Source organism: Nuphar pumila, chromosome 13 (genome assembly GCF_984573655.1).
Source record: "Nuphar pumila chromosome 13, dmNupPumi1.hap1.1, whole genome shotgun sequence".
In the NCBI taxonomy this organism is placed as follows: Eukaryota; Viridiplantae; Streptophyta; class Magnoliopsida; order Nymphaeales; family Nymphaeaceae; genus Nuphar; species Nuphar pumila.
This window is the reverse complement of record NC_143261.1, coordinates 81,858,991-81,873,741: the sequence shown is the minus strand read 5'-3', so window position 1 is coordinate 81,873,741 and position 14,751 is coordinate 81,858,991. Positions and strand designations below refer to the sequence as shown.

At 34.7% G+C, this 14,751-nt stretch overlaps 1 protein-coding gene across 6 annotated transcripts in view; it reads left to right on the top strand.

Annotated features, from left to right (window-relative positions):
- The window catches only part of LOC149818886 (UBQ, helicase-c and DEAD-like helicase domain-containing protein), a 257,306-nt gene extending 245,537 nt beyond the window's left edge, over positions 1 to 11,769 (top strand). For all 6 annotated transcript variants that reach the window (XR_016427405.1, XM_089985761.1, XM_089985760.1 and 3 more), the window contains 3 exons: positions 11,182 to 11,277; positions 11,368 to 11,430; positions 11,496 to 11,769. Coding sequence is in view for 5 of the 6 variants with exons in the window: in XM_089985761.1 (XP_089841887.1) it covers positions 11,182 to 11,277; positions 11,368 to 11,430; positions 11,496 to 11,585 (249 nt within the window). In the remaining variant the exon portion in view is untranslated. The remainder of the gene's footprint in view (positions 1 to 11,181; positions 11,278 to 11,367; positions 11,431 to 11,495) is intronic.
- The last annotated feature ends 2,982 nt before the right edge of the window (positions 11,770 to 14,751 follow it).

Genomic DNA, 14,751 nt, shown 5'->3' with positions numbered 1-14,751 from the left:
TCATGAATTTACATGCAACACTTGTGAGAAAAATTCCAGATTTTCTAATTCGGCAAGCACCAAATTTTTCTATACTTTGCCAACATCGTTTTATATTAAAAAAAAATTTGTAAAGTTTGTAGGCAACTGGCCCAGCCGACCCAGTCGGTTGGGTCTAGTACAGTGCTAAACCCACCAGACCTCCTGCCCAGCCGACCCAGTCAGCTGGGGGCTGACTTAGCCAACTTCCCAGCTGACCCAGTCAGCTAGGCCCAGCATTATATGTAACAATTTTTTTTTTTCGTGTTCTGTTTTTTTTTCTCAAATCTGTCCAGACCGAGCCCAACCGACCCAGTCTGCTGGGGCTTGACCCCAGCCCAGCCGAGCTCAGTCGACTGGGCTCTGCCAGACATATGGCAGCCCAGTCACACTTTGACAAGCCCATTTTTTTGTTTTTTCTGTCTGAACTGACCAGGCTGAGCCCAGCCGGGCTCAAGCCCTGTACCTGCCAGCTGACTCAGTCGGCTGGGCCTAGCAGAACACCAGCCTGCCCAACATACATTTTTTTTTCATAGCAGGCCTGCCCAATATACAATTTCTGAATTTGTTTTTTAACAGTAACCCAGTCCAGCTGAATCAGTCGGTTGGGACTGAGTTGTCCCAGTTCAGTCCAGCCGATCAGCTGGATCTCACTATATATATATATATATATATATATATATATATATATAGGAATTAAATTTTTTTTCATGAACAGCAGTCCAGCCCAAGACACACACGCGCGCGCACACACACACACACACACACACACACACATATATATATATATATATATATATATATATATATATATATATATATATATATATATATATATATATATATATATATATATATATATATATATATATAATTGGAGAAGAAGACAAAAACATACAGAAATAGCATAGGAAATCAAATCTCACATATTCTAGACCTACCTACTTCGATTTCCATGGATTAAATAATGGAAAATCAAGATAGAATCTATGGCTCCTTACAAAAATATTGCCTAAAGCGTATTTAGGTTCTTTTTCTCATCCGAGATAAGAGAGAACACCCTTACCTTTTTAAAGCTTGAAAGAAAGGATCGAAATAAGTTTTGGAAGACCGAAAAAGGTGACGGATACCTGGAGAAGAAGTGGGTCTCCTCTTCTTCCTTCTTCCTTCTTCCTTCTTCCTTCTTCCTTCTTCCTTCTTCCTTCTTCCTTCTCTTCTCTCTCTCTCTCTCTCTCTCTCTCTCTCTCTCTCTAGTTCACGCTCCCCCTTAGTTTTTCTTTTTTTAAATAATGAAGGCCCTAGAGGTGATACCCCTCTAGGGTTTCTCATTTGGGATTCCACTCTATCTCCACCTTTTTACTTTTCTTGTTTTTTCTCTAACTCCCCCTTTTTAGTAACTTTTTCAAACTTTCATTTTTTCCCTTACCTTCTTTTACCCTTACTTACCTTTTTCTCTCTTTATGTTAGGGTTAAGGTAGATTCTTCTAGAGATTCAACATTAGGTAACTTTCAAAATTCGGAATTAATTTTTATTTAATATTATTTTAATTATTTATTAATTAATTATTAATAAATAATTATTCAGAAGCTTCCAGAGGGTGCCTCATCCCTCTGGGAGTCTTTTTAACTTTAAAATTTACTTTATTTTAACCTATAATTCGAATTTAAAGCTACATGATAATCGGATCTGGATTTTGGATCCGGATTCGAGATCCAAATCCATACCCAAAATCCATTTGGATCCTAAACTAGATCAATTCTTAATCAATATGGGTCTTGGACTGAGTCTATATCCATATTAATTTGGATCACATGGATTTGGATCCAGTCCGATCCAAATCCATACCCAGCCCGTCGAGGCGGTCCTTTTTTGAAAAAAAAAGATTTTCGGGTCAACCGTAGCTTGGATTGGGAAAAGTAAAATATTGTTGCACTCAGAATTTCGAGGCACACCCAACGATATAAACTTCAAATTTTGCTTCTGAAATTCGGTCGAATTTAACCCAAAGTTCGCTTGAATTTAAAGGTCAAAAATAAAACTCTTGATTACTTTTTTGTTGGCTCATATCGACCTTGTCGATAAGATCTAGGCCAAGCCCAGACTCAAATAATGTATTCCTAATATTGGAGGTTCATCAATTTTCCCCGTACATGGACAAATTTTTTAAAAATTTCAAATTGACTAAGTATGAAAATGCATGACATTACACTGACTCTGGAGGTGAATATCTTTCAAATGAATTTAAAAATTATCTTGAAAACTATAGAATTGTTCATCAAAAATCTTGTCCCAAAACACCTCAGCAAAATGGTTTAGCCGAAAAAAAACATAGACCTATTATTGAAACTACTAGAACTTTGCTTATTTTTCAAAATACTTATAAAAGATTTTGGGTTGAGGCGGCTCTTGCATCTGTTTATCTTATAAATCGTCTTTCATCAAAAAATTTAAATAAAATCTCACATTTTGAAATTCTATATCAAAAAGGACCCGACTACAATAGGTTGAGAGTCTTTGGATGCAAATGTTTTGTTCTTATGGATAAAAATGATAAACTCTCACCAAAAGTTATTCTTTGTGCAGTTCTTGGATATTCCGAAACTCAAAAAGGTTTTAGATGCTATGATATGATATCAAAAATGATAAATTATATGTTTCTAAGAAAGTAACCTTTTTAGAAAATGTTAGTGGTTTTAAAGAATGCGAACCTCATAAAGAAAATGTGGATTATTCTTTTTTGTTTGAATTGTTATCTAGAAATGATGATGTTTCTAATGATGATGAACTCGTATATTTTGATCTTAGTGATAATGAAAATATAGAAGAGAATAACAACTCTTCTTATCAATCTATTGATCATCCTATCAAAGAAAGAACATCTAGTGACCCTATCACCTAAACACATAGAGATAGAAACACTTTTAGAAGTGCAATTGAGAAATATAGTGAATCTAGTGAGCCTACCTCTACAGATGATCTAAATCCTCGAAGAACCGAAAGAGCTAGGAGAATTCCTTCTAGGTTTATATCTTATGAATCCTTCTCACCTAAATATAAAGCATGCCTTAGTGCCATCCATTCATATGTAGAACCTAAAACCTTTGAAGAAGCCAAGAAAATTGTCGAATGAAGGGAAGCTATGGATAATGAACTTGAAGTTCTTAGAAAACCTAAAACTTGGGAATTTCAAGATCTTCCTAGTAGAAAGAAGACTATAGGATATAGATGGGTTTTTAAGGTCAAGACCAAGAGTGATGGGTCTCTTAAAAGGTATAAAGTTTGTCTAGTTGTCAAAGGGTATAGTCAAGAATATGGGATAGACTACGATGAAACTTTTGCCCCCGTTGCGCATATGGTTATTGTTAGGTTTCTTATTATTATTGCTTCAATTAAAAAATAAAACATATATCAAATGGATGTCGAAAATGCCTTTTTAAATGGTGATCTAAACAAAGAAGTCTATATTGGATGCTTCTCCAAGAATGGATGTTCCTGGATGCTTCTCCAAGAATGGATGTTTCTAAAGGTAAAGGTTTTCGCCTATGAAAAGTTCTTTATGGTTTGAAACAAGCTCCCAAAGCTTGGTATGATCAGTTTAATAATTTAATGATAGAAAATGGATTTACTTTATGTTTTACTGACACGGCCTTGTTTGTCAAGAAATCCAATGCAGGAATTATGATTTTATTATTATATGTTAATGATATGCAAATTACAGGTGATTATGCTAAAGGAATTAAGAGTATAAAGTCTATACTAAAAGATAAATTTGAAATGTCAGACTTGGGATTTCTGACATATTTTTTAAGCATTGAAGTTGCCTATCTCAAACTAAACATGCATTTGCCTGATATTTCACATGTCGTTTATGTTGCAAGTCAATTCCAGCATGCACCTACATCAGTTCATATGAGTGCAATTCTCCAAATCATCAGATATATAAAGGGATTTTTGAATAAGGGAGCATTTATATCTTCATCTTTTGAGTTAAATTTAATTGCTTATACTGACTTTGATTGTAAAGGTGATTCAAATAATCGTTACTCCATCATTGGTTTTTACGTGTTTTTAGGTGAATCATTAATTTTTTGGAAATGCAAAAAGCAACAAAAGGTGTCCTTATCATCTACTGAGGCTGAATACCGAGCCATGGCAACTACAATCATAGAGATTGTTTGGATTCGCCCTCTATTAGAGGACATGGGAGTTCATGTTCAAGGGCCCACGAAGTTGTGTTGTGATAACAAGAGTGCAATCTACATTGCTAAAAATCATACCTTTCATAAGCGCACAAAGCATATCGAAATGGACTGCCACTATGTTAAAGAAGAATATCTGAAGAAAGTTATAGTTCCTTATGTAACATCAGAATATCAACTGGCTGACTTTTTTACTAAGGCGCTTTGTTCTCATAGATTCAATTTTCTCGTTGGCAAATTTTTAGTTATTACATCATAAGTTTGAGGGGATGAAATGGAAAAGTGCTACTGGAGTGCTGTGCGATCGTAGAATGCCATTGCGGTTGAAGGGAAAGTTTTATAGGACGACTATTAGACCCGCTTTACTATATGGTACGGAATGTTGGGCTGCCAAGAGACATCATATTCAAAAAATGAGTGTAGCTGAGATGCGGATGCTTAGATGGATGTGTGGAAATACAATAAAAGATAAGATTCGGAACGAAGAGATACGTAAGAAGGTAGGTGTTGCACCCATTGAAAATAAGATGCGAGAGAATCGTTTACGGTGGTTTGGACATATTCGGCGAAGGCCTAATGATGCTCCAGTTAGAAGGTTGGAGAAATGGGAAAATATATTAGTTAAAAGAGGTCGGGGTAGGCCTAGAAAGACTTGGATGGAGATGATAGGAAAGGATATGAATGCTTTGAACCTCACCGAGGACATGGCGTTGGATAGAAATGATTGGAGGAAAAGGATTCATGTGGAAGACCCAAAATGAATTTCTTTTTTGGTTCATATCGCTGACCCCAATTGTTTTGGGATGAAGGCGTAGTTGTTGTTGTTGTTGTTGTTGTTGTACATCATAAGTTTGAGGGGGGTGTTAAATTGTATCTAATATATATTTATATATATAGAAAGAGAGATACATATACATATATATTCCATATATATGTCTATGTATCTATCTATTTATATATGTATATAAATATATATTTTCTTTGTAATATCCTTTAGGGGTAAATTTATCTTTTCACATGTAACATGTATATTCACTTGAATATGCATTTTCTTTTTCTTTATCTTTTCTCTTTTTTCTTTTTTCTTTTTTCTTTTTTATTATTGAATGAGGGGTCTACATAATAGACGTTGGACCTCTCCAATGGTCATAAATATGACTGTTGGAGGGGCTACAACGTCAGTATGGGAGCCCCTCCTTGGGTCCCATTGTTGTCTATAAATAAGGGGTGTTTCCACATTGTAATGTAATGCTTTTGGAGTGTTTTCTCCCTCAATAAAAGATAACTTTTTTTATGCCTTTGTGCATTTGTGCTCCTTTGTGAGTCTTTTATTGTGCCTTTGTGCACCTATTCTCTTTGTATTTCTTGTAGGCTAATCAAATGATCTTTGGACTTTATATTCTTGACGATATTTTCATAATGAAAAATGACATTATATATTTCAGGAAATGTGAATTTTATCTAAAATGAAAATGGTTTTGATTTGGATAAGCCTAAGAATGATCTTGAGTATTCCTTTTTATTTGATTTTTTTCCTAAGAAAGCTTATGATGAAATTATATATGTTGATAATGATCATGACGATGATATTCATATTGATGATTTTGGTGTTCCCTTAGAGGATACTCAGAATCGTGATATTCAAATTTATTCTAGAAAAACTATTGAAAACCCTTCATGTGCACTTGATAGGTTTTCTCCGAACCAAAATCTTGGAGAAATTAGTGTTAGGAAATCCAGTAGAACCTTTAGACCTCCTGAAAGGTTTGTGTCCTATGAGCCATTTTTACCTAGATATAGAGCATGTATTATGTCTATCCACTCATTTCATGAACCTTCAACCTACAATGAGGCTAAAGATATTCTCGAATAGGTTAATGTCATGAATCTAGAACTAGGAGCCCTCGAGAAGGCCAAGGCCTGGAAAATTCAACTGTTGCATATAGGAAAAAGGCCATAGGATGTAGGTGAGTTTATAAAGTCAAAAGAAAAAGGGATTGATCCTTAGAAATATATAAGGCTAGGCTAGTGGCCAAAGGTTATTCCCAAGAATATGAGATTGACTATGAAGCGGCCTTAGCTCGTATGACTAGTGTACGAACATTCATTGCTTTAGCATCTATTAGGAAGTGACCTATTTACCAACTTGATCTCAAGAATGTCTTTTTGAATGGTGACCTAAATGAGAAGTGTACATGGATCCTCCTCATGGCTTTGAGGTCAAGAGAGGAAAGGTTCTTCATTTAAGAAAACTTTGTATGGGCTTAAGAAAGCCTCCAAAGCAGGTTTAACAAAGTAATGTTAAACTTGGGTTATAAATCATGTTATATTAGCACTGCTCTTTTTGTTAAAGATACAGGTACTAACATTGTTATTCTTCTATTATATGTTGATGATATGATCATTACAGGGAGTGACAAAAAAGGGGTTGAGGAAATTAAAAATATTCTTAAAAATCATTTTGATATGTCTGACCTTGGTTTTCTTTCTAGGTGTCGAAGTGACTTACTCAACTAGAGGATATATCTTGACTCGAATGAAGCTTGTTGCAGATATTATTGGCAAATCTGAAATTTCTGATAATAAGAAGGTTGACACATCGGAGGTCGTGAATATAAAATTAAGATTGATGGATGAGACTCCTTTTGAAGATCCAACTCCATACAGGCAACTCATTGGATTATTGACCTACTTATCCATTACAGGGACAAACATTGCTCATGTTGTGCATTTAGCCAGTTAGTTTTAACCTACACCAACTATGGTTTCCATGAGTGTTGTTTTAAAAATTGTCAAATATATCAAGAATTCTACGTAGGAGAGTAATTGCTACTTTGGAAGGGTGGAGATCTGGTCTTCAATTTTTCTGTGTCAAGAGTGTCTTACATAAAGGGTCATTTTTTGTCATGGGTTATTTCTTCTTATGTTACGATCCTGTAATAATCTGCATTGGAAGGATAAGCCACCAGATTGGCTACCTATGTTAGGGTGATTGTTATAATTTGATTATTTAAATTAATACAAATTTGGGACTTTCTAAGCTTCTTTATTAAGAAAAATGGGTTATTTCTATCATTCTCTTCATTTTTAAATTTAATTGCTTATATTGATGCAGATTGAGAAGGTAATCTTAATTATAGAATATCAACTACTAGTTTCTATGTGTTTTAGGAGACTTATATCTTGGACGTGTAAGAAACAATAGGTCTTTTTATCATCCACCGAAGTTGAATATTAAGTCATGGCAATAACAATTATGGAGATTATCTGGTTGAGTCTTCTCAAAGATATGGGTTGTCATCTCTAATCCTTCGAAGATATGCTACGACAATAAGAGTAATATCACTACAAGCAACCATACCTTCCACGAACGAACCAAACATATAGAGATGGACTGTCACTATGTTCGAGAGGAATACCTGAGAGGAACTATTGAGTTTTCCTATGTGACTTCGGAATATCAGTTGAAGGACTTTTTTACTAAGGTCTTGCCTTCACCTCGTTTTGTATCTCTTCTTGGCAAACTTTTAGTGGTCATATCTCTTCTTGGCAAACTTTGTGTGGTCACATCATAAATTTGAGGGAAGGTGTTAAATTATAGTGTTATGTATTGTTAGTATATATATATATATATATATATATATATATATATATATATATATATATATATATATAAATTGAAATATCCATTAGGGGTATTTCAGTCTTTTCACTTGTGTAATAGGTGTTGGCCCACTAGGTGATGACTCATAAAATGTATTTTTATTGTTTTTTATTTTTATTTTTTTTGCTGTTGTATTTTATAGCTGTTGGACCAATCCAACTAGTCGTGGACCAGTCCCAATGGCTATATTTATAGTTGTTGGGACTGGTCCAACGACCAGTTGGACCAGCCCATTTGAGTCCCCTTGTGCCTATTTTAAGGCAGTCTCTCTATTGTATTTTTCATGCTTTGTTAGGCATTCTTCCAAGTGAATAAGATTTATTTTTGTTCTTGCCCATAGTGGCTCTTGTATTCTTGTTAACCCTTAGTGGGTTTTCTATTGTATTTCCGCTTGTTTCATTACAATAACGGCTGATGATAAAAGTGAAACCATGCCCAATATTCTTGCTTTACTCATTGGACAGAGTATGCCGCCGACACAATGGTCCTGCTTCTACAATGCAGGAGAGATCATTGAAACACCTATGTCAGCTACCAAGTTTTCTCAAAGCAGCTCTATAACTCCATGTGTCGTAGTCTTTCTTCTTTACTTTTTGATGGTCAACCTAGGATAGCACTTCCATGAATGCTGATTAGCTAAGATGGAGTTTTTGTACCATCCAATCATTTTTTATAACAGGATAAGCTTGTGCTTCTGACATTTTGATAAGTTAAGGTAGCAAAACTTTCGGTCGAATTTGATATATATTTATAAACTAAACTCTCATGTAAGCTATGTCACATAGGTGCGGATGTGGCGATGTGGCACTTTAAAAAAAAACTTGGGTGCGGGGAGGGTATATATATATATATATATATATATATATATATATATATATATATATATAAATGGACTTGATTAGGGTTAATTGAATCTACTTTTGGATAGAAATGGACCTCAGTGTGGTTGACTTCACCTAACACAAAGGAAGTTGTGTCCAAGTGTCGCAACGCCTGGGTGCGGGTGCGGTGCCCTGATAGAAGAGTCCATGTTATAGTAATTTAGAGATGAAATGCAACTATGGTCTAATGTGGAAAATTATAAGAAATTGTTGTATAGTTCTTAGCTGGCACATGCATTTCACCAGGTGCTTTCGTACAGTTCAAGAAGAAATTGATTAGCTAGATCCAGTGGGTTTATTATTATGTCACATAGGTGTGGGTGCGGATGCGGCGATGCGGCACTTTAAAAAAACTTGGGTGCAAGGACGGTATATATATATAAACTGGATTTGGTTAGGGTTAACTGAATTTACTTTTGGATAGAAATGGACCTCAGTATAGTTGACTTCACCTGACACAAAGGAAGACGTGTCCAAGTGTCGCACCCACATGGGTGAGGTGCGATGCGGGTGCGGTGGCCTGTTAGAAGAGTCTGTGTTACATGGGTTTATTACAATGTTGAGTTTTGTATCTGCTCCACTCCCTTATAACAAACAGTGTGGCAGATGATAGGGATGAGTATATGTTGTTTGTTCAAAATTTACTGACCACCAGGCTAGCATCTCTTCATCCATCTTCTTAGGTATGTAAGGGAGCTTAATAGTTCATTGAACTTGGCTTCAGTCCAGCCATTGTTAAATGCAGTACTTATCACTTGTAGGAAATTGGACTCCAAGAGTCTTACTCAATAACCTTATACCTTAACAATGAGATTATCAAGGGTGTCGTAAAGGAAATTATTTTCAGTAGAACCTTATGTGATGGCAGTCTTAGTTGGAAGATACTTGAGATATCCTTGGTGGCATGAAGTTCTATGATTATGGCATTAGTTGGACCATCACCAGTGGGGTAGAGTGGTCTAGTTCAATGTAATGAGGTGGCCCCTCCACGCCGGTTGTAAGAGCTTGAACAATGGCTAGGAGTATGGGTAGCATGGTATTGCCTGGTATTTAGTAATTGTCATTGGACCAACATTGTCAAAGAGCAAATCAAAATCAAGAATTAATTTGGAAGCAGAAGCTAGAAACGAGGACTTTTAAGTTCATGCGAAGTAGGGAAGGGAAAATGGCTAGGAAATTTTAAGATGTGAATTAGTCAAAGTTAAAGTTTTTCAGAATTTAGAAGTAAAAAAAGTCGGTTATTGTGCTATATGATACTAGTATTATATCCAGGACTAATTATCTAATTTGTTAGCCTTTTGCTCATATAATGTAAATATCAATTTTTATTATATATAAATAAATAAATATTTGTATATATATATATATATATAGAGAGAGAGAGAGAGAGAGAGATTGGTTCATTTTATGTACTAGGTATAAAGACAAAAAATGGTCAATTTCTTAAAAGAAACAAAAAACGTTATTTGTTAAACTCTTAATAACTGATAAGTAACAAATGAGCAAAGGAGAGATTAACTTTTAGCATGAAAATTGGTGAAATATATGAAAAAAAAACATAATAGCATACATGTTTTTAATTGAGGAGAAAGCTTCAAATATTTTTTGTCTTGACTTTATGTTCGAATGAATTATGTAGAAGACCTTTAAGTTGGGTTATCATCTATTATTTATGTCTCAAAATCACAATTCCCTAATTCCATAGTATTTGTTGCTTTTTAAGGAAAGTATAATTTTTGCATGTATATTTCCATATCCATTAAAGTGTGCTTCTCATAACATGGGAAACAAGTTTTGGAAGTGCATAGTTTTTGGCTTTACAGCATCTTGGATGTAGCATGCTTCTGAGGATTTGTAGGGCTTCCAGTAACTGAAAACCTGACATCTCTTGTCCGGGTTCTCAGATATCTATGGTCAGGTCATCCTCATACTGCATTACTGGATGAAAAGCAAAAAAAACAAATTCATCAGTGCATTCAACAATAGACACTCATAATAAGTGCTTTTTTTTGGCTAATTACTGATTAAAACAGAAGAATATATATTTGCACTTGCATAGAACTTTCGACGATCAATCAGTATTACATCTTTGAAATAAAAAGAGATGACAGATATCTGGTGCACCACATAAATCCAATTTTACTGCACCATGGTATGTCTGAAAAGCTTTGTGAGTAGACTATAAAAATTAAGAAAGGTGTTTTATACCCAAAAACAGTTCAGCATAACTGCACTATACGGGGAATAGAACTACTGAACTACCTCAAGACATGCTAGATGCTTGTGATTCAGCTTACAAAATCAATGATACCAAATTTTCTACTGTATGTATCTCAATGAGTGGTATTGTTGCATTACTTGTATCCTAGATTATGACATGCACCTGGATGGTTCAAACTTCTGAAGCTGTCTTTTCAGGTGCAACCACTATTTGGGGACCTTTTAACTGCTGCATTGGAACTTATCACAACGTGTAGCTGCCTGGGAGACAAAGGTTGCCCAAACTGTGTACAGGTCTGTCTTATGCACATGCACTACTTTCTTCTGAATGCTGACCTCTTTTCTTAGAGAGAACCTTAGTCTTTTGTAACTGCGCTATTGCAGAATTTTTCTTGTCCCGAGTATAATGAAGTCTTAAGCAAGGCTGTTGCCATTTTAGTTCTCAAGGTACGGATTCCTCTGCTCATCATATACCTTGGGCTATAGATAATAGTATTCTGATCAATTTGCAGGGTATCATAGAATCAGAGAACTTAAATACAAAAAGAAAGCAAGATGGAACTGAAACATCTGCTGCGCGACCACAATATGAAAGTGGTTAGCATGTGGATTTGGTGTTACATATGACTGGAGCTGCTAAAAAAGGCTGGTTCATGCACATCCAAATACAGTGGTGGGGGATAATGAATTTATGATTTGGCACCACTAACCATTGAACTGAGAAGAGGTTTACTTGTAGATATTGGATATTTATTTTAAAAAATGGTGATTTTCAAATGCCTACAATCCTTTGATCAAAATGGTTTTATCCACCATAGTTTCACAATTTTCAAATATCCCTGAAACTTGTCACCTATAAGCAGATACCACATTTCTCTACAACAGTTGGTACAACATTGGAGTTAACTGTTGATTATAGGGTTGAAGTTACCATGTTATTCCCATTATCCCATAGAAGTGTATGTACAAACTTCCCTTTATACTCAAGATAAATATAATTGTCTGCATTTAGGAATGTGAAATGTTCTTTGTTTGATGAATGTTGGAGGTTAATAGAGCAAGGCAAGGCTTTCATTTTTCTATAGGATTTAGTTGTTAGAGGCAAAGGAATCAGAAGATTGAGTTCGAGAGTTGGAAGAAAAGTAGTCTTTACTTATTTTTTAGGATGAATTGGTCATTCCAATATATAAGGTTTAACGGTAGTAAACGCAGGGTGCCATTTTCTTGACCAAAGTTGAAAGTTTGGAAGATATTTGAAGAGTTTGATAGATATACTAATTAAGGCTAGAAGTTTGGTGGTCATTTAAATCTATTGAGATTTGGGTTACTGTAAAACTCATTTAGAGATTAACTATCTCTAATTCGATACGTTTTTGGAGAGAATGATTTTAAAGTGTGTGACTTATTAGCGACCACCTCTAGTTGGATACATGTTTGTGGAGAATGCTTTTAAGTGTGGTTTTCTCTTTTCTGGATCCTCAACTTGTCATGTATTTACAAGAAGCCGCCCAGCTTTTTATTTATTATATTCAATTGCCTTTTTGTTTCATTCTAAGGTATAGCAAATTTTTTGATGTTTGTTGATAAAATAGTTCAGCTTAGATTCTGTTAACTAAATGACTTTTTAAGGTATTTTGGTCATTTTATTGTGTATATGTAATTGTATGTTGTCTGTATGTGCGTACGTAGTATGTAAGTGCATAATCTCTCCTTAAAGTGACTAGGCTGCAATTTAGGCTATGTTTGGGAGCCTTGCATTGGGATGGAAACACGGTTTCAGTGTTACCAAAACAAAATAAAAAATAAGCCTATCGAAAATTATTGTTTTGCCAATGTATAATAATGTTGAGAGATGGAGTTGCAAAAACATCATTTGTGAATGCTATTGAAATGTGGTGTTGGGGCTGCCAACACCATTCCTTGTTTTAGCGATGCCATTGCTCCCAAAGAGCAAGAGAGTATAATAGTATTAGGAAACCACAACACAACCTCCGATTCAAGGCTCTCAAACATAGCCTTTTGTTTAATACTGTTGTTTCATGCCTAGTCATGTAGCAAATTTTTAAAGTGGTAGAACTTATTGCGTTCGCTGATGCTTCTGTGTTAGAGCATCCTAACCATTTGCAGGGCATTCCAACAAATCCATTTATTACCCAATCTACAATCCAGCAGATTACGATAGCGTGAAGTTTTCTAATAGCACAGCCATGTTTTTCAGAAAATGCCTCTAGTGTACAGCAAAAATGAAGTGTTTTTTCAAATGACCCACAATTTTTGAAATCTGCCTCATGTCCAAAATTGTAAATAGCTAACTTTTGTTAGGACTGTTAGGACCTTTTTACCTTTCGTATGTGTGAAACTCATGAAATTTGTGCCATATATCATTCCCCTTGTTGGGTATCACAAACTCTCAATTAAAAGGAGGATCACACATTTTGTTTTTACGAACATCACAAAGTTTGTATAATCATATTTGTGAACATCTTGTTAAACTCAAACCTCAAAACTTTGCAAATACTTGATTACGTTGGTATATAATACAAAATTTACATAAAAATAAAAATGTTTTAACTTTCTCGTATTTGTGAATTTTATCTCAAATGTACAAATTTTTTCACATTTCCAAATGTCCCCACACATTTGTGAACATCCTCTTACATGTGCCTCTTATGCAATTTTCTGGAAAAGAAGTTTGTTGGAAAAATTGACACTTGAAAAGTGCAATTGGCCTTTAAGGGCACTTCAAAAGCTTGCTAAAGCCTTTAGCGACACTTTAAAAGCACCTTTAGTGATACTTTAAAATTATGATGGGCCTTCAATGACACCTTAAAAGTGCAGCTAAAGCCTTTAGTGGTGCTTCAAAAGCATGATGGACCTTTAGTGACGTTTCAAAAGCATATATTTAGCGGGAAAATTATAAAATACAATACAATATTCAGATATTTTGGGAGAAATCACATATTTGGGAGGACATTTGCATATTCTTGTATTTTGAGAAAAAATTGCATATTTCAAAGAAAGTTCGCAAATAAAGGTGGAAAATCGTGTATTTGTGTATTTGGATATTCGAGAGGGAAGTTTGAATATCTGGAGGAAATTCACATGTGCGAAGGTTGAAAAGGTTCTTTTATAGTTGAAAAGTTGTGATTTGGAAAGGTAGATTTTCAAAATTTATAAGGTTTTTTCGAAAACATGTCATTTTTGTCACACAGTATTGTCATTTTTCATTTTTTTAGAATTACATGAAAAATGGTATGTTTTTTGAAATGCCCCATAATTTTCAAAATCCACCTCATGACTAAAATCGTAAATGCCCAACTTTTTAGGACCTTTTTACTCTTCACATGCATTAACCTCTTGAGGTTCATGGGATATATAGGTAAATTGTCTTAATCTCGCAATGTCTCACTTAAAAGTACTTTTGCACAATGTTTTCACGAACCTCATAAAGTTTGCGTAACAAAATTTTATAAACCTTCTGTAAATAAAATTTGTGTACATTCGCAAATATGATACTAATGTGTATATAGTACAACATCCACAAGCTATCATGTGAATCTCATTTAAGTAACTTGTCCTCAAAGAGGTCCGCACATGTGTGAGGACATTCGCGTATTACTTTATGTGAATGTCCCTGACCTTTACACTAAGTCGATATTCGCAAATAAGATACTACCTTATTAGATATAGTATAACATTTGTGAGTTACCACGTGAATCTTCTTTAAGTAAATGGTTCTTAAGAATATCAGCAAATATGTGGCGTTGT